This window comes from Pelodiscus sinensis, chromosome 17 (genome assembly GCF_049634645.1).
Source record: "Pelodiscus sinensis isolate JC-2024 chromosome 17, ASM4963464v1, whole genome shotgun sequence".
Classification (NCBI taxonomy): domain Eukaryota; kingdom Metazoa; phylum Chordata; order Testudines; family Trionychidae; genus Pelodiscus; species Pelodiscus sinensis.
The window spans coordinates 33,593,311-33,620,044 of record NC_134727.1 but is presented as its reverse complement, the minus strand read 5'-3'; the positions used below and the strand labels follow the sequence as shown (position 1 = coordinate 33,620,044).

Genomic DNA, 26,734 nt, shown 5'->3' with positions numbered 1-26,734 from the left:
GCCAGCTGTCTACACTGGCCGCTTGAATTTCCGCAAGAACACTGACGATCTCATGTAAGATTGTCAAGTGTTCTTGCGGAAATGCTATACTGCTCCCGTTCAGGCAAAAGCCCTCTTGAGCAAATGCTTTTGCACAAGAGGGCCAGTGTAGACAACGCGGGATTGTTTTGTGCAAAAAAGCCCCGATGGCAAAAATGGCGATCGGGGCTTTCTTGCGCAAAACCGCGTCTAGATTGGTACAGACACTTTTCCGCAAAAGTGCTTTTGCAGAAAAGCGTCTGTGCCAATCTAGACGCTCTTTTCTGCAAATGCTTTTAGCGGAAAAACTTTTCCGTTAAAAGCATTTGCGGAAGATCATGCCAGTCTAGACATAGCCTTTCTCTCCACTCCCTCCCCTGAACAGGCTTATAAAGCAAACAATGATTGTGTCCGTAATCAGTTACTTGAAAATGGGTTATTTGGGCTGCATGTGCCATTTCAGCCATACCAATGACAGCAAAGAAATAGTGAGGAAATTTGTTCAGTCAAATGCATATTTACCAATTAACTTTGTCTGATTTAGTTTGTCTCTTTCTAATTTTAATCTAGATTCAGTTTCATAATTCATGAGAGATACGCAATGGATGAGGTAAAATCTTCTACTGGACCAATTTCTGTTGGTGGGTGGGACAAGATTTTAAGCCTCTGGAAAGCTATCACCCATAACAATTCAAACATATTATTTGATATAACAGCTCTGTAATCCAGTCTAATATTGAAGTAATCACAGTGAAATAAACCAAATAAATAGAAAACCCATGGAGATGATGAATGACATGAAAATGAATAAAAATGCCCATCTGTAGCAGGAAGATTCCTAAGATTTTGATGGCGCTTTATATTCCAAAGCACTGAACAAACAAGAGCTAATTTATCCTCCCAACTCCCTGTAAAGTAGGCGAGTAAAAATTATTCCCATTTTACAGCTATGAGGTTGTGTCTACATTGGCAAGATTTTACACAAAAGCGGCTGCTTTTGCACAAAATCTTGCCACCTGTCTATACTGGCTGCGAGTATTTGCGCAAGAACACTGACAAAATCAGTGCTTCTTGCGCAAAATCAGTACAAAATCAGTGCTTCTTGTGCAAATACTCTGATGTTCCCACTCAGGGATAAGCCTTCTTGCGCAAGTATTCTTGCGCAAGAGGCCAGTGTAGACAGCAACGTTAATTTCTTGCGCAAGAAAGCCCGATGGCTAAAATGGCCATTGGAGCTTTCTTGCGCAAGAGAGCATCTACACTGGCACAGATGCTTTTGTGCAAAAGCAAATCTTTTGCGCAAAGGCACATGCCAGTATAGATGTTCTCTTGCGCAAATACTTTTAACGGAAAAACTCTTCCGTTAAAAGTATTTGCACCAAATCATGCTAGTGTAGACACAGCCAGGAATGTTCAAGTGATACACAGCAAGTCACTGGCAGACCAGCGTTTAGAATTCTTACATTGCTGACTTCCACCACTATGCTCAGTCCACCAGACAACACTGCTTCTGCACAAATGTAGCAAGTGCACTAGAATATGTGTGCTTCTCATCGCAGCAAGAGAGAGCGAGCAAGACACACAAGAACAGTATCAGGCATCATTGAGACAGAAAAGAATTCAGGAAGGATTTTTCTCTAGGAGTGTTTTGGACGCAGTTCATCAAATGGACACCAGGGTTAAAATCTTGCTTCTACTGATTTCTGGGGCCAGGATTTCATCTCGTATTTTTTTCAAGAGATGATGTTTTATGTATCCTCATCATTTGAAGCTTGGAGCCAGCTTCCTTTTTACACCATTCTTCACAGAAGGGTAACGTGAGCCGTGGTACCAATAGCCACAGCAGGCCCCAGGGCAAGGTTGGAGAAGGGCCTGGCTCTGCACCCCTGGAAGGGGTGGGGCAGAAGAGCGGAGCCTAAAGCAGTCAGCCCTTAGTGGGCTCCTCTCCCCCCCAGCCCTCAAAGATGCATGGAGTGGCACTCCTGCTAAAGTTAAAATGGACGGGGGTTCTGGCTGCCACCGCTACCACAGCAGCAGCGGCCGAGAGCTCTGGGCGCCTTTGAAATGGTGGGTCCCCCTGCCTCCCTCCTGCCACCGGATCTGAATGTGAGTAATGTCGCCAGGTCCCTTGGTGTTGGGAGAAGGGAGCAAAAGGGACCATTGTCCTGCAGCCTGGTGATTCCAAAGGCTGTGGCAATCCGGGCCCTTCTATCCACCCTGAGAGCCCTGTGCAGCACACCCTAGTGCAGTACATTCTGGGCAGTGTTCCGGGCTGGTTGCCCCCAGTCTTGCCCCTTCTGCCCGAGGCCCTGCCTCTTCCGGGAGCATGAAGTCAGCCTATCCACTTTGCCTCAGGGACCAGCAATTCTGTCAGCTCCACTGAATGTAGATAAGATGGAGCTACATGTATGGAGAGGCTAGAAGGACGAGCCTAAGCCTATCCGATACTGAATAAGGTGCCAGACCTGACCACTTTCCATTTGCTCCTGGTTGGTTTGGAAAGGGGACTGCTGTAGTGTGAGGTCTCAGCTGGGTAAGCTGCTGCACACTCTATACTTCCATTGACATCAGTGGGCATAGGAGGCCCATAGTAGCAGCTTACAGAATGAATGCACTTTTACCAAACTGGTAACTGTTACCGATGGTATTTATTTAATCAGTCAGTCCTTTATTTAGTCTCATTAGTGCTTATTACATTAAGTGCAGCAACACCAAAAAGCACCAGTCAGGATCCTGCTAGGTACTATATCAGCACATAGGAAGATAGGCACCTGGACCCCAAATGCATGTAGTCTAAGGCCCTGATGCTGTACTTTACCTGGTGCAGGTGTCGAATGAGTTGCAGGACCCGCCCCTAGGTATTATTTATTTGTGCCTGGAGCTTTTCTTGTTGTGTTGCTGTGTATGTAACTTTGCACCATTTTCCCATTAGTTTATCTGAGGAGTAGAAGGATATTTTACCCTCTTTAATTCTGGGGAAATGAATTAATTACCTTAATTTTAAATCAGACCCACCACCTATTATTTCTCAGCTCATTTTGTTGCAGGTCTTGCTACACTGGCTGACTCCATACAGTGTACTTTATATTTCCAGTTTTCTTATGGCAGATGAAAATCGGTGTTGATAAATGCAAAGTCATGCACTCTAGAAAATATAATCCTGACTATACATATAGAATGATGGGGCCCATATTAGCTGTTACCACTCAAAAGAGAGATCATGGAATCATCATGGATAGTTCTCTGAAAACATCCTTTCAATGTGCAGTGTCAGTTCAAAAAACAAAATGTTGGGAATCATCAAGGAAATGATTGATAATAAGACAGAAAATAGCGTATTACCTCTGTATAAATCCATGGTATACCTACATTGTAAATACTGCATGTAGATGAGGTCGCTCCATCTAAAAAAAAAAGATATATTGGAATTTGAAAAGGTTCAGAAAAGGGAAACAAAAATCGTTAGGGGGTATAGAAAAGCTTCTATCTGAGGAGTGATTAATAAGACTTTTCAGCTAGGAAAAGAGACGATTAAGGGGGGATATGATAGAAGTCTATAAAATCATGACTAGTGTGGAGAAAATAAATAAGGAATTGTTATTTACTCCCCATAACACAAGAAATGAAATTAATAGACAAGAAGTTTAAAACAAAAAGAAGCATTTTTTCCCACACAATACACAGTTATCCTGTGGAACTCCTTGCCAGAGGATGTTGAGAGGTCCAACTATAACGGGATAAAAAAAAAGAACTAGATGAGTTAATGGAACATAGGCCCATCAATGGGCAGGACGGGCAAAGATGGTGTCCCTAGCCTTTGTTTGCCAGACGCTGGGAATTGGTGACAGGGGATGGATCACTTGATAATTATCTGCTCTGTACATTCCCTCTGGGGCGTCTGGCATTTACCACTGCTGGAAAACAGGATACTGGGCTAGATGGAGCTTTGGCTAGATGGAGCTTTTTCTGTTAGTCTGGTTACCATGGACACCAGATATCCCCCCCCTTTTATTTATTTTCCTTATCAAGTTCAGTATGACAAGTGAGACTAAATAAGTTAATGTAATATCAAATAAATAACAGAAATGCCATATAACAATAATGTGAACAGAGTATTTTATGGAGTGCTCACTCATTTAGAGCAGGGAAAGCATAGATTTTAGATCACCTCAAAAATATGTGCGCAGCAGCATTCTTTCCCTGTCAGTGCTTTGAAGACTAACAAGTTATGCTTCTCCTCATCACTTTATGGAGCTTCTGCACATTCCAAAGCATGACCCTGTGTTGCCAGTTGTTACTCTTGGAGCACCATCTAATGGATGAGTTATGAAAGGTCCCTTTTTGCTAAAAAGACGACAAGCCAAAGTTCTTTGCAGTCATTAGATACCCATTTATCAGCATCAATGTACAACCAAAGCTAGTTCATCCAAATACCAGTTAACCAAAACCCTCAGTTAACCAAAATGGGATCATGTTCTTGATATCAATATGTGGCTTATAGATATTCCCAATTTTAATGTTCCTGGAAACTCTGAATTATTTTGGATTACATTTTTTTCTAGTATGCACCCATGAAAATGTTTAATATTTGGAAAATCTCTAATGTTCCATAGGGAAGAATCTTGACTCAATGTGCAGCATCAGTCAAAAAAGCCAACAAATTGTTAGCAATCATTTTACAAGAGATAGACAATAAGGGTATGTCTAGACTACATGGCTCCGTCAACGGAGCCATGTAGATGAATTTACTAGACATAGGAAAATGAAACGGCGATTTAAATAATCGCAGCTTCATTTACATCAAAATGGCCGCCGTGCTGTGCCGATCAGCTGTTTGGCGGCACAGCGAGGCAGTCTGGACGCGCTGCGATCGACAAGGGCTTCCTTTGTCTACCGCGGCGCGTCCAGACTGCCCCGCTGTGCCACCAAACAGCTGATCGGCACAGTACGGTGGCCATTTTGATGTAAACGAAGCCGTGACTATTTAAATTTTATTGCCTCAGTATAAATCCATAGCATGCCCAAATCTTGAATACTGTGTACAGATGTGGTTGCTTCATCTCAAAAAAGGTATTTTAGCATTGGAAAAAGTTCAGAAAAGGACAACAAAAATTGTTAGGGGTTTGGAATTGGTTGCCATATGAAGAGCGATTAAAAAGACTGGGATTTTTCTGTTTAGAAAAGAGGAGACTAAGGGGAGATATGATAAAGGTCTATAAAATCATGACTGGTGTGGAAAAAGTGAACAAGGAAAAGTTATTTATTTGATCCCATAACATAAGAACTAGGGGTCACCAAATGAAATTAATAGATAGCAGGTTTAAAACAAATGAAATATTTCTTCATGCATTACACAGTCATCCTGAGGAACTCTTTGCCAGAGGATGTTGTGAAGACCAGGACTTTAACAGAGTTCAAAAAAGAACTAGCTAAATTCATACATCAACAATGGCTGTTAGCCAGAGTGGGTGGAAATGGTGTCCATAGCCTCTGTTAGTCAGGGGGACAGGGGAGAGATCGCTGGATGATTACATGTTCTATTCATTCCCTCTGGAGCACTTCCCATTCGCCACTGCCAGAAGACAGGATACTGGGCTAGATGGATTTTTGGTCTGACCCAGAATAGCCATTCTTATGTTCTTGTGACTATCAGCTGTCCCTGCTCTGTCCTCCACACATGGGGGTTGTTCCCCTACCCATCACCTGTCTTCTTGGCAGACATCTCTTGGTTTTTCTCTTGCCTGAACCCTGAATCATCCAGAAAGTTCCTGGTTCTCTTGCTGCAGTGAGAACAAACAGTTTCTCTCTCCACAGACAGCCTTCCCACTGATCAGTTGAGTAAGTTCTGCTGGGAAATTTGTCCTTTCAGCTGTTTCTAGACCCAGCCGGCTGCAGCACCTGCAAGCTCTTGGCAACCAGCAATGCAGGAACATCCTTAGCAACCAGTACCACATGCTTCTTCACCTCCTACTCAGCAAATGCCTGATAGCCCACATACCTCTGTGTTTGCAGACTAGGATTTTTGCCTCACTCAGAATCTCGGAGTGTTTTTGCCCAGTCTGTTTCTACCCCAATTTTCTCTTCCTCCTTAGAGACTCCGTTTCTTTGCACAGGGATCAGTTCAACCCATGGTCTGCCTTACCCTCTTGTTTACAATGGGAAATAATATAAAGAGTTATGTAGCATCTTGGTATCTCAGCTTCTGGGATGAAGACCATTCATTCTCTCCATGAACCACCTCCAACATAACTCATGACCCATCTACCATGCCTGCCTGGGGCCACAGAACCATCTTTATTGTCCCCATGGATTTCTAAGGAGTTCTCTTCAACAAGATGGAGGTATAGTAAAACTCCATTGGTCCGGCATCCAATGCTCCAGCACTCCTGATGGTCCGGCACCATCGGGAACGCGGAAGTGCTCCAGGCAGCCGGACAATTGGAGCTGCTCTGTGTCCGGCTTCTCTGATTCAGCCGCTGCTGAAACTGACCAGCAGCTGAATCGAGGAAGCTGGGGGCAGAGCAGCTGGGGTGCTGCCGGGTTGGTCCCGTAGCGCTGCTCCTCGGGGCTGCGGGACCAACCAGGCAGCACCCCAGCTGCTCTTGGGGATGCCTGAGGCAGAGCAGCTGGAATGCTGCTGGGTTGGTCCCGCAGCGCCGAGGGGCAGCGCTACGGGACCAACCTGGCAGCACCCCAGATGCTCTGTCCCAGGCGTCCCCAAGAGCAGCTGGGGTGCTGCTGGGTTGGTCTTGCAGCGCCGAGGGGCGGCGCCACCGAACCTACCTGGCAGCACCCCAGCTGCTCTGCCGCAGGCATCCCCGATTCAGCCACTGGTCAGTTTCAGCAGGGGCTGAATCAGGGAAGCCGAGTGCAGAGCAGCTCCAATTGTCCGGCTGTTCAGGGACGCCTGGGGCAGAGCCAGAATATCGAAAGGGGGGGCTATGAGGGGTCTGGGGTGGCATTCCCCCCACCCCAGGCCCCTCATAGCCCCCCCTTCCAATAGTCCGGCATATCTGATAATCCAGCACCCCCTGAGTCCTAAAGGTGCCGGATTATCAGAAGTTTACTGTAATAACTCTGAGGGTATGTCTACACTACCCCGCTAGTTCGAACTAGCGGGGTAATGTATGCATACCGCACTTGCTAATGAAGCCCGGGATTTGAATTTCCCGGGCTTCATTAGCATAAGCGGGGAGCTGCCATTTTCAAATCCCCGCTGCTTCGAACCCTGTGCAGCGCGGCTACACGGGGCTCGAACTAGGTAGTTCGGACTAGGGTGCCTATTCCGAACTACCGGTACACCTCGTTCCTTTGAAGTAGGAATAAGATCCTCCAGAAAAGGGTGCTTTTTCCGGAGGATCGGGGCCAGTGTAGACGCTCTTTTCCGGCTTTTCTAAAAGCCGGAAAAAAGCGGCGGACATTTTTATTTAAATGCCGCGGGGGATATTTAAATCCCCCGCGGATTTCCCTGTTGCGATCTCTGAAATTAACATGCCCCTTCCGGAAAAGGGGCCAATGTAGACGAGCCCTAGGTGTTTAGATAGAGGCACCTGTATAAACCAGCCAGGATTCCCTTTGCATGATTCCACCCTGTGGTGAACAAGGAGTAGTGACCAATGGACCAGTAGATATTCATGCTCAAAGATCTTTGAATATAATTATTGTGTCTTCATGATGAAAGTGGAATGAGTGTTTCCTGTCCCTGAGGTGGACTCTTAAATCCTTCCTGTTATCTGAGATCATAGCTTCCCTACTGATGTCATTGGCGATCTCTTTAATGGACTTCCCAGTGGGTGTTTAAACTTGTAAGTGCTTGACTGCACCATATCTTTTGAGTAAGGCATGTCTGAATCTAAACTCCAACTGGTTTATTAATATGTCATTGTCAAAGCTTTTAGTGCTGCAACATTTTTTTTGCCAAAGTCCAGACATCAATTTGGCAGGCAGTATTTCAGTTTTCCCCCCACTCTCACAACTCCTTTAGGATTTCCCTTCTCCTGTTCTCTGTACTGAATTAGAAGACATGACAAATGCATCCTTATGTCTAAACATTAACCATATTTATTTTCTCTCATTTTTGGCACAAGCTAATCTTTGTTCCCCGTTAAGGACTTTGAAATGATAAGGGATTCGTGTATTGTATGTACATTTAAATTGCTGTCTGTCTTACTATGGTAACATTGTTGTTCTGGCAACATCATACAAATTTTGGAAGACACAGGATAGATCAATTAGTCATCCATTTTATAGCTTCTCACATAGAGTAGCCTTTCATAAGGATTAACTGCACACTTCTGAATATGCTTAAGCAAATTCTATTTTAAAAAACACAAATATTACAATTTCATTCTAAAGTATCTTTTTGTCCCTCATACAAGAGTAATCACCCAAGTAATCACTAGGGCCTGGTCTGCACTAAAGGGGAAAGTCGACTTAAGATACATAACTCCAGCTATGTTATTTACATAGCTGGAGTCGAAGTATCTTAAATCGTGTTTTGGCACTGTCCACACAGTGGAAGGTTGATGGGAGCACATGTTTGTGTCGATTTCCCTTACGTCTTGTGAGGAGCAGAACTACTGGTGAAAACAGGGGTGCCCTCTCTGTTAGAATTAGTGTGTCTTCACTAGATCCACTAAATCGAACCCCAGAAGATCAACTGTGACGGTGTTGATCTTCTCCATGGTGTAGACAAGCCCTAGGTGTCACAGGTATGATATGCTCCCTCATAGAAAATATTGCTTAATGAGTGACTGGCTACATTCTGTGCCATTATCAGGTGGTCTTCTGATGTTGGATGAGTTGAAGTAATGCCCTGCGAGTGAGTGAGATGGAACACTCCTGGCTCTCCTTCCCATGCACCATATTCTATAAGGATAAAATGACTCTAAGGACTCATCCTAAATTTGTGCCCAACATCTCATCCTCATTCCACATAAACCAGCTAGTGCACTTACCTACATTCCATCCAAAACCACACAGCCCCCCGTGGGTGTGTTACATGCATTAGATGTCTGTCACACTCTGGCCTTTGAACTGGACAGAACAAAGACCCTTCGTAAATACCCTAGAATATTTGTATCAATGAGAGGAAGATCAAAAGTTGTGTCTATAGACTATCCACACAAAAACAATGATAGTCCTGTGACACCTTAAAGAGTAACAACAATATATATAGTATCATGAGCTGTCATGGGGAAAAACCACTTCATCAGATGATGAACTGGATGGAAATAACACAAACCAAGTTATTTATAACAGGAAAAAAAGGTACCTGTCAATTGTAGGACCGGTGTTAATGAGGCTAATTAAGTGGGCTGGAAGAGTGCCATAGTTAGTTCAATTGACAGGTATCTTTTTTTCCCCCTATCATAAATAATTTGGTTTCTGTTATTTTCACTCCAGCTCATCATCTAAAGAAGTGGGTTTTACCCACCAAAGCCCATGGTACTATATATTTTTTTGTTAATCTCTAAGGGTATGTCTACACTACAGCACTAATTCGAACTAACTTAATTTGAATTAGTTAATTCAAACTAAGCTAATTCGAATTAGTGCATCTAAACCTAAAAACTAGTTCGAATTAGCATTTTGCTAATTCGAACTAGCATGTCCACATTGAGTGGACCCTGGACCAAGGTTAAGGATGGCCGGAAGCAGTGCCGGCAGGGCATCAGATTAGGACTTAGAGTGCGGCGCTGCTGTCTCAGGCTAGCCGAGGGCTGTGCTTAAAGGGACCCGACCCCCACCCCGGACAGACAGTTCTCAGGGGTTCCCCACTTGCAAAGCAGTCCTGGCTTGGAGTGCCCTGAGTGCCCACACTCGGCACATCACAGCACTCGGCCATCAGCCCAGCTGCACTTGCCGCAGGCTGCCATCCAGGGGGGAGTCAATCGGGGGGCTGCAGGAGAGCTTCCACCCCAAGGAGCCCGCAGAGCCACCCCAGTCCTCCCCAATGGGGGCTCGTACCCCATTCCTCCCTCACTCCTTTCCACTTACCCCTCCCTAGCCCCCCTTCCTGATGTACAAAATAAAGGACACGTGTGTTCAAAAATAGAAACTCTCTTTATTGAACAAAACTCAGGGAGACTGGGAAAAGGAGGTGAGAGAGGGGAAGAGAGAGGGTGGGAGAGGGGAGGACAACTAAAATGATCAGGAGTTTGGAACAGGTCCCATATAAAGAGAGGCTAAAGAGACTGGCACTTCTCAGCTTAGAAAAGAGGAGAGTGAGGGGGGATATGATAGAGGTCTATAAAAGCATGAGTGGTGTGGAGAGGGTGCATAAAGAAAAGTTCTTCATTAGTTCCCATAATAGAAGGACTAGAGGACACCAAATGAAATGAATGGGTAGCAGGCTTCAAACTAATAACAGAAAGTTCTTCTTCACAAATCAAATAGTCAACCTGTGGAACTCCTTGCTGCAGGAGGCTGTGAAGGCTAGAACTAGAACAGAGTTTAAAGAGAAGTGAGATAAATTCATGGAGGTTGGGTCCATGGAGTGGTATTAGCCAGGGGGTAGAAATGGTGTCCCTGGCCTCTGTTTGTGGAAGGCTGGAGATGGATGGCACGAGACAAATGGCTTGGTCATTGTTTCGGTCCATCCCCTCCAGGGTACCTAGTGTTGGCCACTGTCGGCAGACAGGCTACTGGGTTAGATGGACCTTTGGTCTGACCCAGGACGGCCATTCTAAGCTCAGGGCTCAAGGTCGGGGGTCCCACTGGACCACCCTGATTTTCATGCACACCTGCTCCTGGGTGGCCAGGCTGGCAGCTATCCTGCCCTAGATGGCCACTTTCCTGTGCCTAGTGCGGAGGTCGTGGATGAGGTCCACGATCTCCGCACTAGACCAGGCGGGCGCCCGCCTCTTGCGGACCTGGGCAGGCTCCCGGGAGCTGCCAGCCTGGTCCCGGGAAGAGGCGGAGGGCTGGGTGGCAGCGGGTGGCTGGCTCGTGTTGTGCCAGGTGCAGGGTCTGCTGGCTGGGTGCTGGCAGGCTTGCACCTGGCACGGGCACCATAGCCAGCCCGTGCCCCTTTAAGGGGTCCGGGGCCGGGAGGGGGGCAGACGAGTTTCCCTGGTGGTGCCCAGAGTGGCCACCAGGGAAAGCTGGGGAGGGCTAGCCTCCCACTAGTTCGAATTAAGTGGCTACACAGCCCTTAATTCGAACTGCTTAATTTGAACTAGGCATTAGTCCTCATAGAATGAGGTTTACCTAATTCGAATTAAGCGCTCCGCTAGTTCGAATTAAGTTCAAACTAGCGGAGCGCTAGTGTAGCGCCTATCGAAGTTAATTCGAACTAATGTCTACACTAGTTCGAACTAGGGAGGCTAATGTAGGCATTTGAAGTTGAAAATGGACAGCTATCTATTATATATTTCAGAGAGTCTTAATATCCCGGGCTTTATTTGCATCTTTCCATCCGGGCGCCATTTTTAAATCCCCTTTGTCCGAACTAACTGCCCGCGGCTACATGCGGCAGTCAAATGTTAACTCGAACTAAGTCCTTAGTTCGAGTTAACTGTTACACCTCATTCCAGGAAGGACTTAGTTCGAGTTAACGTTTGACTGCCACGTGTAGCCGCGGGCAGTTAGTTCGGACTAGGGGGATTTAAAAATGGCGCCCAGATGGAAAGATGCAAATAAAGCCCGGGATATTTACATCCCGGGCTTCATTTGCAACTTTGAATGCCTACATTAGCCTCCCTAGTTCGAACTAGGGGGCTAGTGTAGACATACCCTAAGGTGTCACAGGACTGGACTACTCATTTTTAAAGTTACAGACTAACACGGCTGCCCCTCTGAGACTATGCACACAAAGATTATCTAAATGGATAACAAATTACATCCAGTTGTGCTACTCCCTATGCAACACTGAAGCCCCAATGGGCATTAGAAGAAGTCTAGTGACTTCCATAGCGTTCGTGCACAACTCACCCATCTTAGACATATGTGGAGCAGCCCCATGGGCATCTGAACAGATGTTCACTAACAATGATTCTGTCATGCTCAGCTTGAGCACAGACACAAGAATCCTAGCCCCAGCTGCAGACTCAACTCTGAAGTGCCTTCCAGCCTCCTTAGGGTACTCTACATTCACCTGGAGTGGAGCACCAACAGGGAAAGCACTTGAAGAAGAAGAAAGGGTTACTGCAAATTGGAACAAAAACTAAAATTTTGAAATTTCAGAATTAAGAATAAACATCTTGTCCCAATGATTAGATATTAGGATGGCTTCACAGCGTGCCAACCTTTGTGTATCTGCATTGTGGAAGAAAGGGACAGCTATCTACTATATATTTCAGAGAGTTTTGTCTGTTTGTGTGTCTGTGCACCCTTCCCCTTCTCACCTGGGCCCTAGCTGCTGTGGTGAGAGGGGGCTGGGGTTGTCTTCTCTCTTCAGGGAAGCCTGCTACTGAACCCCTCACCCTCAACATCTCTCTCCCCTCTTCCCCCCGGAGCAGTGATTTTAATTAAGAAAAACAAAACTTATTTGAGTTAAGGACTCGAGCCATGCTGGGTAAATCTTATAGTAAGGTCATACTAGGGACTCCATTTGTTGCTCTGTGTACTTTCTCACAGAGGGTGCCTCAGAGCTCCATTCTTTCATTTCTCCTCTTCGGTGTGTATGTGATAGAGAGATGGTTGATACTTGGAATTTCCCTAATTGTTGTTGTAGCTTCTTGGTCCCATGGAGGTTGCCAGACCAGAGAGTCCTGGTTTAGAGAGGTTAAACCTGTACAGCCTCTCCCCAACTTTCACACTGGTTACAGACCAAGCAATTGGTCGTAACTCAGTTTGTTCATAAGTTGGACCCCATAGAGTTACACGCAACCACACTGTTCATATGCACGGATCGTGTTCATAACTCAGGGTCCACCATTTACGACAGCTTCGGTCGTAAATGTGAATGGTCGTAAGTCGACCGTTCGCAACTCGGGGACCGGCTGTATAAGCAGTTCCTTACCCAAATGAAGTTGTTCTTATTTCAGGCCACACTTCAAGTCAAAGATGATCCTTTACTCTGACTTGGATCTCTGGTGTTTCCCTTTGTTTCTTTTGTATCTTAGTGGGCCAGGCTCTTCCCCCAGCCAGCCAAAGACAAAGGGACAGATGGGGTATGTCTACACTGCAACACTATTTTGAAATAATTAGCGTTATTCTGAAATAACTTAGTCCACGTCTACTCAGCAGGCAGTTATTTCGAAATAGTGTCAAAATTCTGTCAAGCTGGAGGACTTCTTACTCTGACTCCTGTAACCCTTATTATATGAGGAATAAGGGAAGTCAGAGGAAGAGTGCTCTATTTGAAATAAGTGCTGTGTAGACACTCCATATTTTGAAATAAGCTATTTCAAAATAAGATACGCTATTGACATAGCTCAATTTGCGTAGCTTATTTCAAGTTAAGCCTTGAAGTGTAGACGCACCAATAGCATCCCATTGTTTTTATAGATTCCACTCTGGGTGGGAATCTTTTTTTCTCTATCTCCATCTTCTATGGAAAATTACCATATCAAACTATCTCAGAGGGGTAGCTGTGTTAGTCTGTAACTTAAAAAAAAATTTAAAAAACAGTGAATGATCCTGTAGCATCTTAGGGTATGTCTACACTACCCCGCTAGTTCGAACTAGCGGGGTAATGTATGCATACCGCACTTGCTAATGAAGCCCGGGATTTGAATTTCCCAGGCTTCATTAGCATAAGCGGGGAGCCGCCATTTTTAAATCCCCGCTGCTTCGAACCCCGTGCAGCGTGGCTACACGGGGCTCGAACTAGGTAGTTCGGACTAGGGTGCCTATTCCGAACTACCGGTACACCTCGTTTCACGAGGAGTAACGGTAGTTCGGAATAGGCACCTAGTCCGAACTACCTAGTTCGAGCCCCGTGTAGCCGCGCTGCACGGGGTTCGAAGCAGCGGGGATTTAAAAATGGCGGCTCCCCGCTTATGCTAATGAAGCCCGGGAAATTCAAATCCCGGGCTTCATTAGCAAGTGCAGTATGCATACATTACCCCGCTAGTTCGAACTAGCGGGGTAGTGTAGACATACCCTTAGAGACTAAAAAAAAAATACAATATCATGAGTTTTTGTGGGCACAACCCACTCCACTCATTTAAAGAAGTGGGGTGCTACAGGACCATCAGTTGTTTTTTAAGTTTTTTCCTGGTCAAACTAGTATCCTCCTACCAGGTGGCATGGTCACATGTGTTCCTAGGACCAACCACTGCTTAGACCAGAGCTACTCAACTTCGGAAGCCCCGGGGACCGTAATGATACTCACAACACATGCTGCAACTTAAATGTGGTTGCATATACATGCAAACACATATGCAAATATATGCAAATAGCTTCTTTCACACTGACGAGCATGAATACAAAGATTAGGGCAAGACTACGCAACATATAGGCCCCATTTAAGTCAGTTCTGCTGATATTAATAAAATGCAATATTTGCCCGATTTCTACCCATATGACAGCACTTTTAATGAGCAATGACGGTTCAGGAATTTAACTTCTAAAATGCATATCAGCAGAAGACCATTATACTGACTACTTTTTTGTTTTGGCTCCCACCCGTGTGGGGCCGTGTGTTGAGCCCAGCTTAAACCCAAACTGCACCGTGGGCGGCAAACAAACAGGCCGCAGGCTGCATGCGGCGCATGGGCCACGTATTGAGTAGCCCTGGCTTAGACAAACAAGGCTGTTCTCAAGCCACTAAGTTGATCACCCAGTCATTAAGGCTTTCAGGTGCACAATTGATGGCTCACATTTCCACATTTAAAACCATAAAAAATCTCATCCCTCGTATTTCTAACTTTACATACAATGATACATGCTCCCAAATAAGATATACAGGTCCAGCAAATTGTAACATTAAAATGGATAGGTTACATGAAGAATTTTGATCAAAGCATCTTCGAGTTATGCATATTTATACTCATAAACCAATTTCATAAATCATGGGGTGGGGGTCATCACAGTTTATTTGTTTTGATGAGTGGCACCATGCAGAAACCCTAACTCATTTTAATTGTAAATGCTTTACATATTAGCAAAAGATAGACATTTGAGATCTTATTTTTAGTAAAGTAAAAATACTAAAGGACTCTCAGGTGAGAGGAAAGAAATTGTGTTAATGCAGTCTATCAGAGGGATCACTAAGACACATAATAATAAATACATAATTAATAATATAAAGCCAAATGGGTGTTTTCCATCTCCATAGTCTATGGGTCAAACTCTCTGCTGCTGTAACTCTGCTGAAGTCAGCAGAGAATTTGGCAGTAGGTTTCTATAAGAAGGCGAAAAATGTAAGAATATCAGGACAAGTTGCTGAGAGTGAGATCTAGCAGCCTATGGAATGATCTGCCAAGAGACTTTGGAAGACAAAGCCCTGGCAGGAAGATAACTGAATGAAAATGTTCCAGCTCTAGATTCTGTGCACAGTGAAGACGGCCGACAGACTTGTCAGGGCCCTGGGTAAGGCAGGGGGGAGGGCTTTGCTCCCCGGAAGGGGCAAGTCCTTGGGTAGAATAGGCAGGGCTTTCGGCAAAAGGGGTGGGGTTAGCATTCCTCAGGCAGCCCTCAGTGCCACCAGAGTGCACTGTGCAAGGTTCCAACAGTAATTTAAAGGGCCTGGGTGTCTGGCCGGTGCTTCCTTCACAGGGCCTTTTGAATTGCTGGGCTCGAGGGCAGTTTGCTCCCTCTCCATCAGTGGGCAGGTGTACAAAACAGTACATTAGACACCAGCATCTTAAATCCAGCATGACTTTGTCTACATGTGGCTCGACTAAAGAGAGGGCGATATATGGCTCACAAATTTGTTATCAAGTTAATTGTCATCTTTTCTTGCAATACATCATAGGCAATACGAATAATGTCAAAATGTCGTAGCTCTTGTGTGAATGGCCCATGTGATATTTCCATCCCAAGTTTATACAATAAGTTTTCTTCTTGCAGTATTTCCTTTAACATGAATGGAGCTCTCCTACAAGGTTGAACATATATCTGAGCATGTTTTCAAAGGTAACGAATGGTGAAAGGTTGGCCAAAGTTAATTGGACTCAAATGCTTTGGTTTAAATAAAGATTTTGGGTTCCAGATAGAGGTATCTGGGTGAAATGTCTGCGCTTGGGATGTGCCAGAGCGCAGAGTAGATGATCTAATAGTCCCTTCCGGCCTAATCATCTACAAAATGATAAAATAATCATGTTCTTTTTCTTCTTTGAATATCCAGTCCATGAGCTTAATAGAGATTGGGAACCCTTCCCAGAGTTTGGAAAATGTATGTCGCTGGGCCTATCTGCAACAGAAGTCTGACACTGCACATGCAGAGTATCATGACCATGCTATATTTCTTACAAGGCAGGATTTTGGCCCGTCTGGCATGCAAGGTAAGGTGTATGCTGAGTGAGAAATTGTTTTATCAATATTACAGACACTGATCGGGGATTCTTTCGCAGTTCAGAAAAGCTCATTTCGCTTAGGAGCAACTAACAGGCTGGCCTGCTGACTGGAGGGGAAGAGAAACTGCCTCAGGGCCCAGCAATTCCAAAGGGCCCAGGGCTGCTGTCAGCCGTTGTTACTGGAGCAATGGCGGACGGAGCCCCGGGCCCTTCCAATTGCTGCTTGAGCCCTGCGTGGTGCGCTCTGGGTATTTCTGAGGGCTGGCTGGGGGGAGGGGTGAAGCAGCATGATGCTGAGGGCTGGCTGCCCCACCCTGCCCATTCCAGGAGCATGGAGCCGAAACCCCCAATGCCTATGGGTCCCACAGTTCTGTCAGCCCCCCTTGCTAACATGTACCAAGTGTGATCATTTTGCCAAGTGCTATTTGTGTTCGGGTGACCTGTGCTAGGAATGCATTTATTTCTGTTTCAATCCCCATTGCTTTACCGTTCTACGACAGTAGCACTGTTCTGAGTAGGGTTTCCAGGTATCCGGTATTGACCCAGACAGTCCGGTATTTTCACCTCCTGCCCGGTAAAAAAAATTCAGAAAACACCGGACACCTACAATGTCCAGTATTTTCTGATTCTTTTTCCTGGCCAGGAAGTGAAAATACTGGGTGCTTATCAGGTTCCTCAGGGGAGCAGGAAGACAAGATGGCAGACAGCCTCCGGCAGACTGTTAGGGCCAAAAATCTTCAAAGCATTTCTTAAAGGGGCCACGCTGGGTTTTTTAAGTTTTTATTTAGTAACTCTCGGGGTCCTTTTTTTTTTTTCTCAACAGAATTTTTTCCCCAGTATTCTTTTGGGGGGGGGGAGTCAGTATTTTTGGTTAAACCATCTGGCAACCCTAGTTTTGAAACACATGTAGGGTAACTAGATAGCGAGTGTGGAAAATCAGACTGGGGAAAGGAGGGTAGGTGCCTCTATAAGACAAAGCCTCAACTATTGGGACCATCCCTATGAAATCAAGACATTTAGTCACCGTAGGAGCATGTCTTTACTCTTATTTGTATAGAAATTGTATTGCTTTGATCCATGTATTTAAGGGGTGTGTGTGTATATATATAATGCCTTAATAGACTAGAAGAGTAGCCCCTGCTTTTACCCCCTTTACAGGGCATAGCTTGCACTCTCTGCTCCCTTGTGGAATCATCCTGCTCAGCAGGGCTGACAGCCACCACGGGCCTGAGGGAGAAGTGGGAGGGGGAACCTGACTCCGTGGCACTGGAAGGGGTGGAGCCTTGGATGGAAGGGGCGGGGCCTAAGGCAAACAGCCCTTGGTGCTGCCCAGAGCACAGCGTTACCCCCCAGCCCTCAGAGCCACCCAGAGTGGCAGAGCAGGGCTCCCATGGCAATTCAAAGGGGCTCAGGGCTCTGACCACCACCACTGACACAGTAGCAGTGGCAGCAGCCAGAAGCTCCAGGCCCCTTTGAAATGCTGGCCCCTATGTAATTGTCCCCTTTGCCCCCACCCCTATCAGCGGGCCTGTTCCCATGGGCTCCTCTCTGCTCCAATGGGATTGACTAGCAGGAGCTCATTGAGGACCTGAGCGGGAAGACGCCTCTGACATCAGGCTAAAGTAGCGAGTCCTTGCCCCCGCTCTCTCGACCCCTTCACAAGACTAGGTACAGAACGGCCCGAAAGGGGATTTCACGGAATTCTTGGTGAACTGCGGAAGTAAATGTAATTGGTTCAGTGGCCAGACTTTGTGTTTTCCATAGAAGTGGGAGCACATCATTAAAAGTCCAGGGCAGGGATCTTATTACTTTTCAACGCAACAGTTTAGTTGTGTCCAGGCCACGCATGAACTAGGAGATGAATATGCTTGTTTCACCTGGGATAATACTTGGCTGACTTGGAGCCTGATTTCATGTTTCTTTTAGATAGCCATCATGTAATAGAATGCATCTGATCTAAGGCCAGGTCTACACTAAAGGGGAAGGTTGAATTAAGATGCACAACTCCTGCTACATTAATTACATAGCTGGAGTTGATGTACCTTGATTTCCCCACTGTCAGTGAGAGGGTAACAGGAGCTTCCAGCCCCTCCCCTGCTCTCACAGAGCTTTCAGAGTGCTGCAAATAGCTCGTGTGCTGTGTCCAAGCTCAGGGACAGAGGGAGGAGCAGGGACAGGTGGGCCGGTTGGGGGAAGAAGCAGGGGAGCCCCATGCCTAGGGCCCGGGGAGGGGGATTGTCCCAGGTCCTGCACCCCCCTTGGAGTAGCTCTGGTACCATCTTACACTTCTGTGCTACTGCAAGACCCAAAATGCCCAGCAGTAGAGATTACATGGAGGTGTTTGTTGAATAAAGAGTTCTCAGAAACATTCTCTCCCCCAGATTCACTTATTTCATGAGTCATGCTTTCTCTGCTTAGGCTATGCGCCAGTAACTGGAATGTGCCATCCTGTACGGAGTTGCACCCTGAACCATGAAGATGGTTTTTCCTCTGCATTTGTGGTGGCCCATGAAACGGGGCACGTGTAAGTACTTGAAAAGGGCCTCTCTTATTATGTGGTGGACCCTGGGGACTGTTTGTGGTGCAGGGAAGATGTGTCCTTGTGGTTAAGACACAAGATTAAAGAGTTAGAGGTAGAGTTCATCCTTATTTCTGACAAGTCCTTTGCGACCTTGAACAAACCCACAAAACTGTGTATATCTGTTTTTGCAGCTGTAAAATGCAGATATGCTTACCTATTTCCCACGCACATTCTCAGGCTAAACTGATCAAGGCCTACAAAATGCATTCTGATCTCTTGTCAGAGGAGCAAAGCATTTATTGTTATGGAAAAGAATTATTTGCTGTAGCGGAAGGCATGACCCTCGAAAGCAACTCTCAGTGAATAGACTCACATCTTCTGTGTGTACATCTCCATCTAGAAAGACAGTAAAACATCTCATAGTATGGGGGTTGGGCAAACTCAGGGCCGGGGGCCGGATCCAGCCTGCCAAGCATTTTTCTCTGGCCTGGCCAGCTGATTAGCAAACTGTGCATATTTACAGCCCGCAGCATGTGTTCTGCCGCCCCTCCCCCCCACCTTGCTCATCCTGCAGCCGAGCTGCTGCCAGGATTCTCCTGCTAGCTGTGCAGAGTGGGGGAGGTTGGCAGTAGAGAGGGAAGTATTGAAGTCAGGGTGTTCCCCTGTCCCTATACCCCATCTCTGCAGAGCAGGGGTCCTAGACGGAGACACAGTCAGCAGAACTGCTCCAGTCTGAAGCATGTGACTCAGGAGTGCAGAAGAAGTGGATAGGGAGGACAACAGAGCAGGACTGATTTCCCTTAAAGAGACAGAGCATGGCTTCTCTCCAACTTAGCCAGCACATGCACTCTCTGTGTCACTGCCAAACACACCCAGTCTGTGCAACAGTGTTTCTGTGCCACACACTCAGTCACATACACACTCTTCCAGTCTCTGTGCCACATATACTGCCGTACACACTCACTCTATGCCACAGAGTCTGTCTCTCACACACAGAGTGTCTCTTTCACACACACACACTCGTGCATTCTCTCTCTTTCTATCTGTAGCCCCAGCCCCACCCTTTCCCCCGAGGTCCCACCTTTAACCATGTACCAAAATTTGTGAAGTGCCCCCCCTGCAAAAATTATTGCCCACTTCTGTCATAGAGGGGCTGTATGATACAGCATAATAACACGTCAAGAACTGCAGCTACAGCCATTTCCTAATACTTTTCATATGAAGGATCCAACTATTTTATTTGTTTGTGTAACAAGAGCTGTTTCCAGGTAGGGAGCTGATGAATCTTTTTATTTTAGGACAACTCGGTTTCTTTGGGAGTAAAGCACATTCACTGAGTTGCCCTCATCCCCTCAGACGAATCTAAAATTCCAGAAGTCTTTTAATTGAACAGGGCTTTACTCGTCCTACATTAAGAATACTTGTTGGAGTCTGGTGAATCCTACGGTGCATATTAATTAGACAGGGACACTGACTTCATTCCTACCTGTATCGGTTTCTCATATCACTAAATTTTAGCTTCAGCATTTCAGTAGCTGGGATTAAAAGAAACATATGATCAGATTGAATGATACATCACTAAAGATATTTTTAGCTTGTGAAATCACCTTTAATCAGAACACATTGCTGTACAGTTCGTTATCAGTGATATGTCTCCCAAAAGAAGACCCAGCATTAGTCAAATATCATTCTCGAAAAAATAGAGTCGAAAGCCCTAACAAAGGAAAAGCGGGAAGATTGGTTTTGTTTTGTGTTTTTAATAAAGAAAAATGGAATAAAAAATTGCTGTCACTTGGGGATCTACATCCCATTTACTGTTAGTGGGACTAAAGACCATAAGCCACTTAGGGACTTTGGATTTTACCCATGATGAAAATGTGCTTATTCTCTTACCTTTGTTCTAGATTAGGCATGGAACATGATGGGCAGGGCAACAGGTGTGGGGATGAGGTCCGATTGGGGAGCATCATGGCCCCTCTTGTCCAGGCTGCGTTCCATCGCTTCCACTGGTCTCGCTGTAGCCAACAAGAGCTGAACAGATATCTACAGTGAGTAACATACGAAGCTGACTCTGCCTAGGAAGTTTTTGAAAATGTCTCTGAGTGTTGTATTTGAACTTTGTGCTTTTATTAGCTACTAAAAGGGATTTAAAAAAAAAACTAATCCCTTCCTGCCTGAAACAAGCCACTTTTTCAGGAGATGCTAATAACAAAAGCTCAGGTTGACTTTTCATTTCATTATAGCTATTATTGATATTGAAATTTGATAATACACTTGAACCTCCGCACTCTGAGAGTCCCTAATCCAGGAACACCCGTGGTACAGAGGAGGAACAAACTGCGTGCTGCCTATCTCCTCCCCCAATCTGGGGGCACGGCAGAGCAGCAACATGCTTCCTCTATGGTTTTTCCCTGCTGCTTCCAAAGGGTGGAGGGTGCAGGGCACCAGGTACACACCCCACCACCATCCCCTTCACGCCCAGATCCTGCAGTCCCTCCCCAGCCTGGCAAAATCTTTAATCCGACATACCCTGTTTCCCGGGGTTGCTGGATTAAAGAGGTTCCAGGATATGCATGCTGTCATCCTAGAATCTACAAGCAAATATCATTACTGGTCATGTGACGAGCTTGCTTCCACCCAGGCTGCAGCTGATGGAAACCCTGTCTCATTAATCTGAGTAACACTTTTCCGCTGAAGCTGGATAATTCACTGCAAGTCTGATGGGTAGCAGTAACACATCAGCAACATTTCCAAATACTAAAGATGTACTGAGCAAGTTGCAAGGGGAAATTGTGCCCTCTGATATGTGTGCAGGCTTCCCCTTGTCTTCGGAGGCAACCTCTCAAGAACACCAAAAGGAAGAATTTGGCCCTCTAAGGCTTTCTTTCTTTACCTTTAATAGGGTTACTATATTTGACACTCCAGAGAGGGGGATATATATATATATCTATATATATAGACATAGATATACACTATCTAACACATTAATACAACGTGAGTTGGTAGATATTGATACAGATACACTTCCTCTCAGGAATGACCTCTTTTTTGGAAGTTCAAATATGGTAACCCTTCCTTTCAATACTCTGTCATTACAAAGGCCGATCCCTTTCCCATGATTTCTGCCAGTCTCCTCTTTGTTTCTTTCCTGCTTACAGGAAAACCATCAACTTGAAACATAATTTTTAAGAACTAGCAGAGAACTTGGCCTATTTCTGTGTCCTTGTTACGGGCCAGGCACTCACCCCCACGGTGCCTCCCACTGATCACTCAGGGAATCAGCACCTCCCAGGGAACCTCCAAACCTCCTGTACCTCAGTGGCCTGTGGTCATCTAGCCCCTTACCTCAGGGGCAAACTGCCATCTGAAATGGCCACTCATCATTGGCAAGGGGGTGTGGACCTGCTGCCTTCTCCTGCCCTGGCTTCCTCCCTGCAGCCCTAGTACCCTCAGGCGTTACCTCAGCCCTGCAGCCTGGGATCGAGGTGAGGTCAGAGTTCCCCAGCCCTGCTCTGTCTCAGAAAGCCTCTAGCTTCCCTATCAGTCAGGTCCCTTCTGCGCCCCAGCTAAAGCAAGAGTGTCTGTTCTCCTTTGGCCAGGAGCCCTTTTTTACACAGCCACAGCTGGGCCCTAATTGTCTGCATCTGCCTCAGCTGTGGGCTCCTCCCAGGGCTGGATTACCCAGACTAAGCACGTGCTTAGGGCACCAGCAAAGCAAGGGCACCAAAAAAAAGAGAGATTTTATGGTATAGTATTGTTTTTATTTTGAATTACGTATGGGGGGACACCATAATCTTTTCAGTGTTTAGGGCCTCTATAGGTCTTAATCTGGCCCTGGCTCCACCCTCTCAGCCTTCTCCCAGGGCAGGGTATTAACCCTTAAACTTCCAGTGCGGGGCAGACACCCCATCACAGTCTTCCTGTCAGTGGATGTGTTTTTAAAAATCACATTTTTCCTATTTAAAAAAAAATCTTTTTCTGTCTCTGGTTGCTGTGTGAAAGACATACGAACCACAGGGAAATCTATTAACTGAATATACCGGGGTGGGGGGACACACACTCTGAAAATGACTAGAAAAAAGTTGCAAAATACATTAAATAAACCAATTGGTAGAATCTGTTCTTTATTGTCTCACTTTTTTTTTAAGTTACGATATTTGAAATGTTATTTTTGGTAATAATAGGTAAAAAATTATCAGGGGAAAATGTACTTTTTTTCATTAAAGTCCCTTTAAGCTATTTGTGTTAAATGAAAGTAATCTGGGCTAGAGTTCGAATTCATTTTTTAAGCATCTGCTACAGTTATATGCTTCTATGAATATAAATATTGCACAGATAAGAAACGCATATGATGTCTTGTTCTAAAGTAGACCTTGACTCAAAATTCTGTCCTTCATTCATTGAGATCACCAGATTCGCCCAAATAACTGCCAGATAAAGGGCAGTCCCGTTCTTTTTACAGAATCCACAAGGAATTTGATCCTAATGGACTTTTCGTTGCCATTTCTTGCAAGAACAACTTTTGTGAATATGATGAATAATGGCAGAAAACTTGAGAGGAAAATGATGGACATAAAAACAGATAAATGAGTTTGTTAAATTTAACTTATTTTGTGATATCACAAAATAATACTAGATCAAATATGAATACAGAAGGGATAGGGCCCACCATGTGATACTTGAGGGATAGGGCCCACCATGTGATACCTGGCTATTAGCCAGGGGATAAAATGGTGTCCTTGGCCTCTGTCTGTCAGAGGCTGGAGAGGGATGGCAGGAGACAAATCGCTTGATCGTTGTCTTCGCTCCACCCTCTCTGGGGCACCTGGTGCTGTCCACTGTCGGCAGACAGGATACTGGGCTAGATGGACCTTTGGTCTGACACAGTATGGCCATTCTTATGTTCTTATGTTGAGAAAGTAGCTTAGTCAGCCATTACTGCTTGCAACAGTTTGGCTCTCCTGTGGTCCAGCAGTCTTCCCCATGTATGTTTCAAGTTCATGTGTTTGCAGTAGGGACGTACAAATGTTTAAGACACCTAGGCTGTGTCTATACTGGCCACTTATTCCGGAAAATCAGCCGCTTTTCCGGAATAACTTGCCAGCTGTCTACACTGGCCCCTTGAATTTCTGGAAAAGCACTGACGATCTACTGTAAAATCATCAGTGCTTTTCCGGAAAAACTATGCTGCTCCCGTTCGGGCAAAAGTCCTTTTTCGGAAAACTGTTCCGGAAAAGGGCCAGTGTAGACAGCACAGATTTCTTTTCCGCAAAAAAGCCCTGATCGTGAAAATGACGACCGGGGCTTTTTTGCGGAAAAGTGCGTCTACATTGGCATGGACGCTTTTCCAGAAAAAGTGCTTTTCCGGAAAAGCATCCTGCCAATGTAGATGCGCTTTTTCCGGAAATACTTATAACGGAAAACTGTTCCGTTTTAAGCATTTCTGGAAAATTATGCCAGTGTAGAAGTAGCCCAAGAGAATCAGCAATAGGAACACCTCCTCCCTCCCACAAACACACACACAAACACACTCATGAAGGAAGTCCTGTCTGAATCTCAAAAAGAGAGGAAAGCTGTCAGAAGAAATGTGAAGATGGATCAGCCCTATAATTTAATAAGACAAAGGCCAAAAAGTACACTTGCTTGTACGTGAACTTGCTTCTCCTGGACTAATGCATGGGAATGTATTATGGAACTCAGCAATATTCATGGATGGCAGTCCTGACTTTAGTTTCTAAAGCTTTACTTGAAAGGCAGCAGGCAAGAAAAAATTCCACAAATGGCAAATTAATTAAATCTTTTCTTCTCAGCCTCATTTGCAGAGGATTCTTTCTTGAGCCTGCAAGCTAAATGGATATTATAATGGAAAGATATAAGAAAAATAAAAGATTGAATGCTGTCCCATGTTAAATGCAGATACAGCATGGTAAATACCATATAAGCATAAGTGAAATGCTAACTATTCTTTATGAACAAGTATCTGAGAAATTATACCTTGTATTTTGTTTTGAATGTAAATTTAATGAAGCCACAAACACTACAAAAGTCTCATGTTCCTGTCTATTATTGCAATTTTTGCCTGTTGCAGTTCCTATGATTGTCTGCGCGATGATCCTTTTGAACATGATTGGCCTTCCCTTCCCCAACTGCCAGGAATTCACTACTCCATGAACGAGCAATGTCGTTTTGATTTTGGTTTGGGCTACATGATGTGCACGGCTGTAAGTAGATAGCTGAATTCTGCTGTTCCTCATCCAGGTTGTAATTGTCCTTGAAATTAGATTAATAAGAACATTATAGCTAGGGCTTCTGATTTTAGGTTTTAATGGATAAACAGTGATTTAAAAAACACCCTGTTGGGGAGGGGGAGAAGAAATCAGTGATTATCCAATAAACATGGGAAAAACACCAAAAATAGTTACTTGCATCTAAGAGCTAGTCTACACAGAGTAGTAATGTGGACAAAAAAGAGGTGATTTCTAAAGTGCACTAATGTGTTGCAGATTAGTTGATCTTTTTTAGACCCTTCTTAATGCACACGAAAAGTTCTGCAGCACATTTTAACGTAGTGCTTACCTTAAAGCGCTCTAGGGAATGTTACAAAGAAATTATTCATTACGGTATATACTGCTGTCATGAGTAATGTAATATATGTGACAGATATTGCAACTGCATACCATGTCTTTGGGGAAACATATTGGATTAAGGTTATGAATGATTTATGTATTGCTGTGGGCCAGGGATTATAAGCAACTCTGGTGTGGGAGATTGCGTTTAGCTCCTCCAGGAATCACGCAGGTTGTAAACATCTCCAGGGAAGTACCGCCCTCTAAAGAGGCTTGCATATACTGGCACAAACTGGGTTTTCCAGAGATCAACAGATAAAAGAAGGGCTTTGGGCAGAACAAAGCTTCATTTAAACTGACTCGGGACCTTCTTTCTGATCCAAGCAGGGGGGAGGGCAATTAAATATGTGTTTAGCGTGTGTTTAAATCGGTTCATTGTTTTTGTTCCATTTTCTCTGCAATGTTTTTGTCTTACAAGAAAAGGGGCTTACTTAGGCAGAACAGGGTGGTAATGTGTAAATGCTGGCAATACGCTGGTCATAGCTGTTGGAGAGAGAGCTCAGGGCTTTAGGCTGGCTGGCTTGCTGGAGGTATCACAGTGTGAGGCCGGGAGCTGTGCAGCCTTAACTTCCTCATCAGAAGGAATGGGAGAAGAATCCCTACCTATAGACATGTAGCCCAAGGTCCAGCAGGCTTCAGGAGCAGCCTTGGGAACTACAAGCCATGGATTACAAACTGCAGCATTTTGGGAGAACTTCCTGGTTCCTCTGTGCCCCTCCCTTCCCCCACAGCAGGGTCTTAGCGCTGCCTGAGCTGGGCGCATGCAAGCTGCAAGCAGAGAGGAGGCTGCTGAACTGGAATCCTGTTCTACGTTCTTTACAGAATAAAGCCTGTTCCGGGTGGTTTGCCTGAGTGGGTCTGGTCTGAGGTGCACACACCCAGACACACAACGCACAGCACACAAAGGAGCCACAGGTCTACTCGCCCAAAGTTGTGTAAAAAGGCACAAGGCTTCCCCTATGGGGAATAACCTCATACTGGGCTAGTGAACAGGAGGGCTACAGACAGATGCTGGTTGGAGGCCTAACCCCTAATGGGTCGTGCTTGGAATGGACTGTGGAAGTGGAGAATATAGGTGATATTAGCCTGAAGCTGTGACAATACATATTACCCATTTACAGTATATATAACAAGGGAGCCCCCCTCCCAACCTCTTAATTTTT

The 26,734-nt window shown here is 45.2% G+C and overlaps 1 protein-coding gene across 1 annotated transcript in view; it reads left to right on the top strand.

The window, feature by feature from the left end:
* The window catches only part of ADAMTS2 (ADAM metallopeptidase with thrombospondin type 1 motif 2), a 304,400-nt gene that overhangs the window by 226,854 nt on the left and 50,812 nt on the right, over positions 1-26,734 (top strand). The window contains exons 6-9 of the mRNA XM_075900502.1: positions 16,256-16,412; positions 18,843-18,948; positions 20,850-20,993; positions 25,034-25,166. Of these exons, the coding sequence (XP_075756617.1) occupies positions 16,256-16,412; positions 18,843-18,948; positions 20,850-20,993; positions 25,034-25,166 (540 nt within the window). The remainder of the gene's footprint in view (positions 1-16,255; positions 16,413-18,842; positions 18,949-20,849; positions 20,994-25,033; positions 25,167-26,734) is intronic.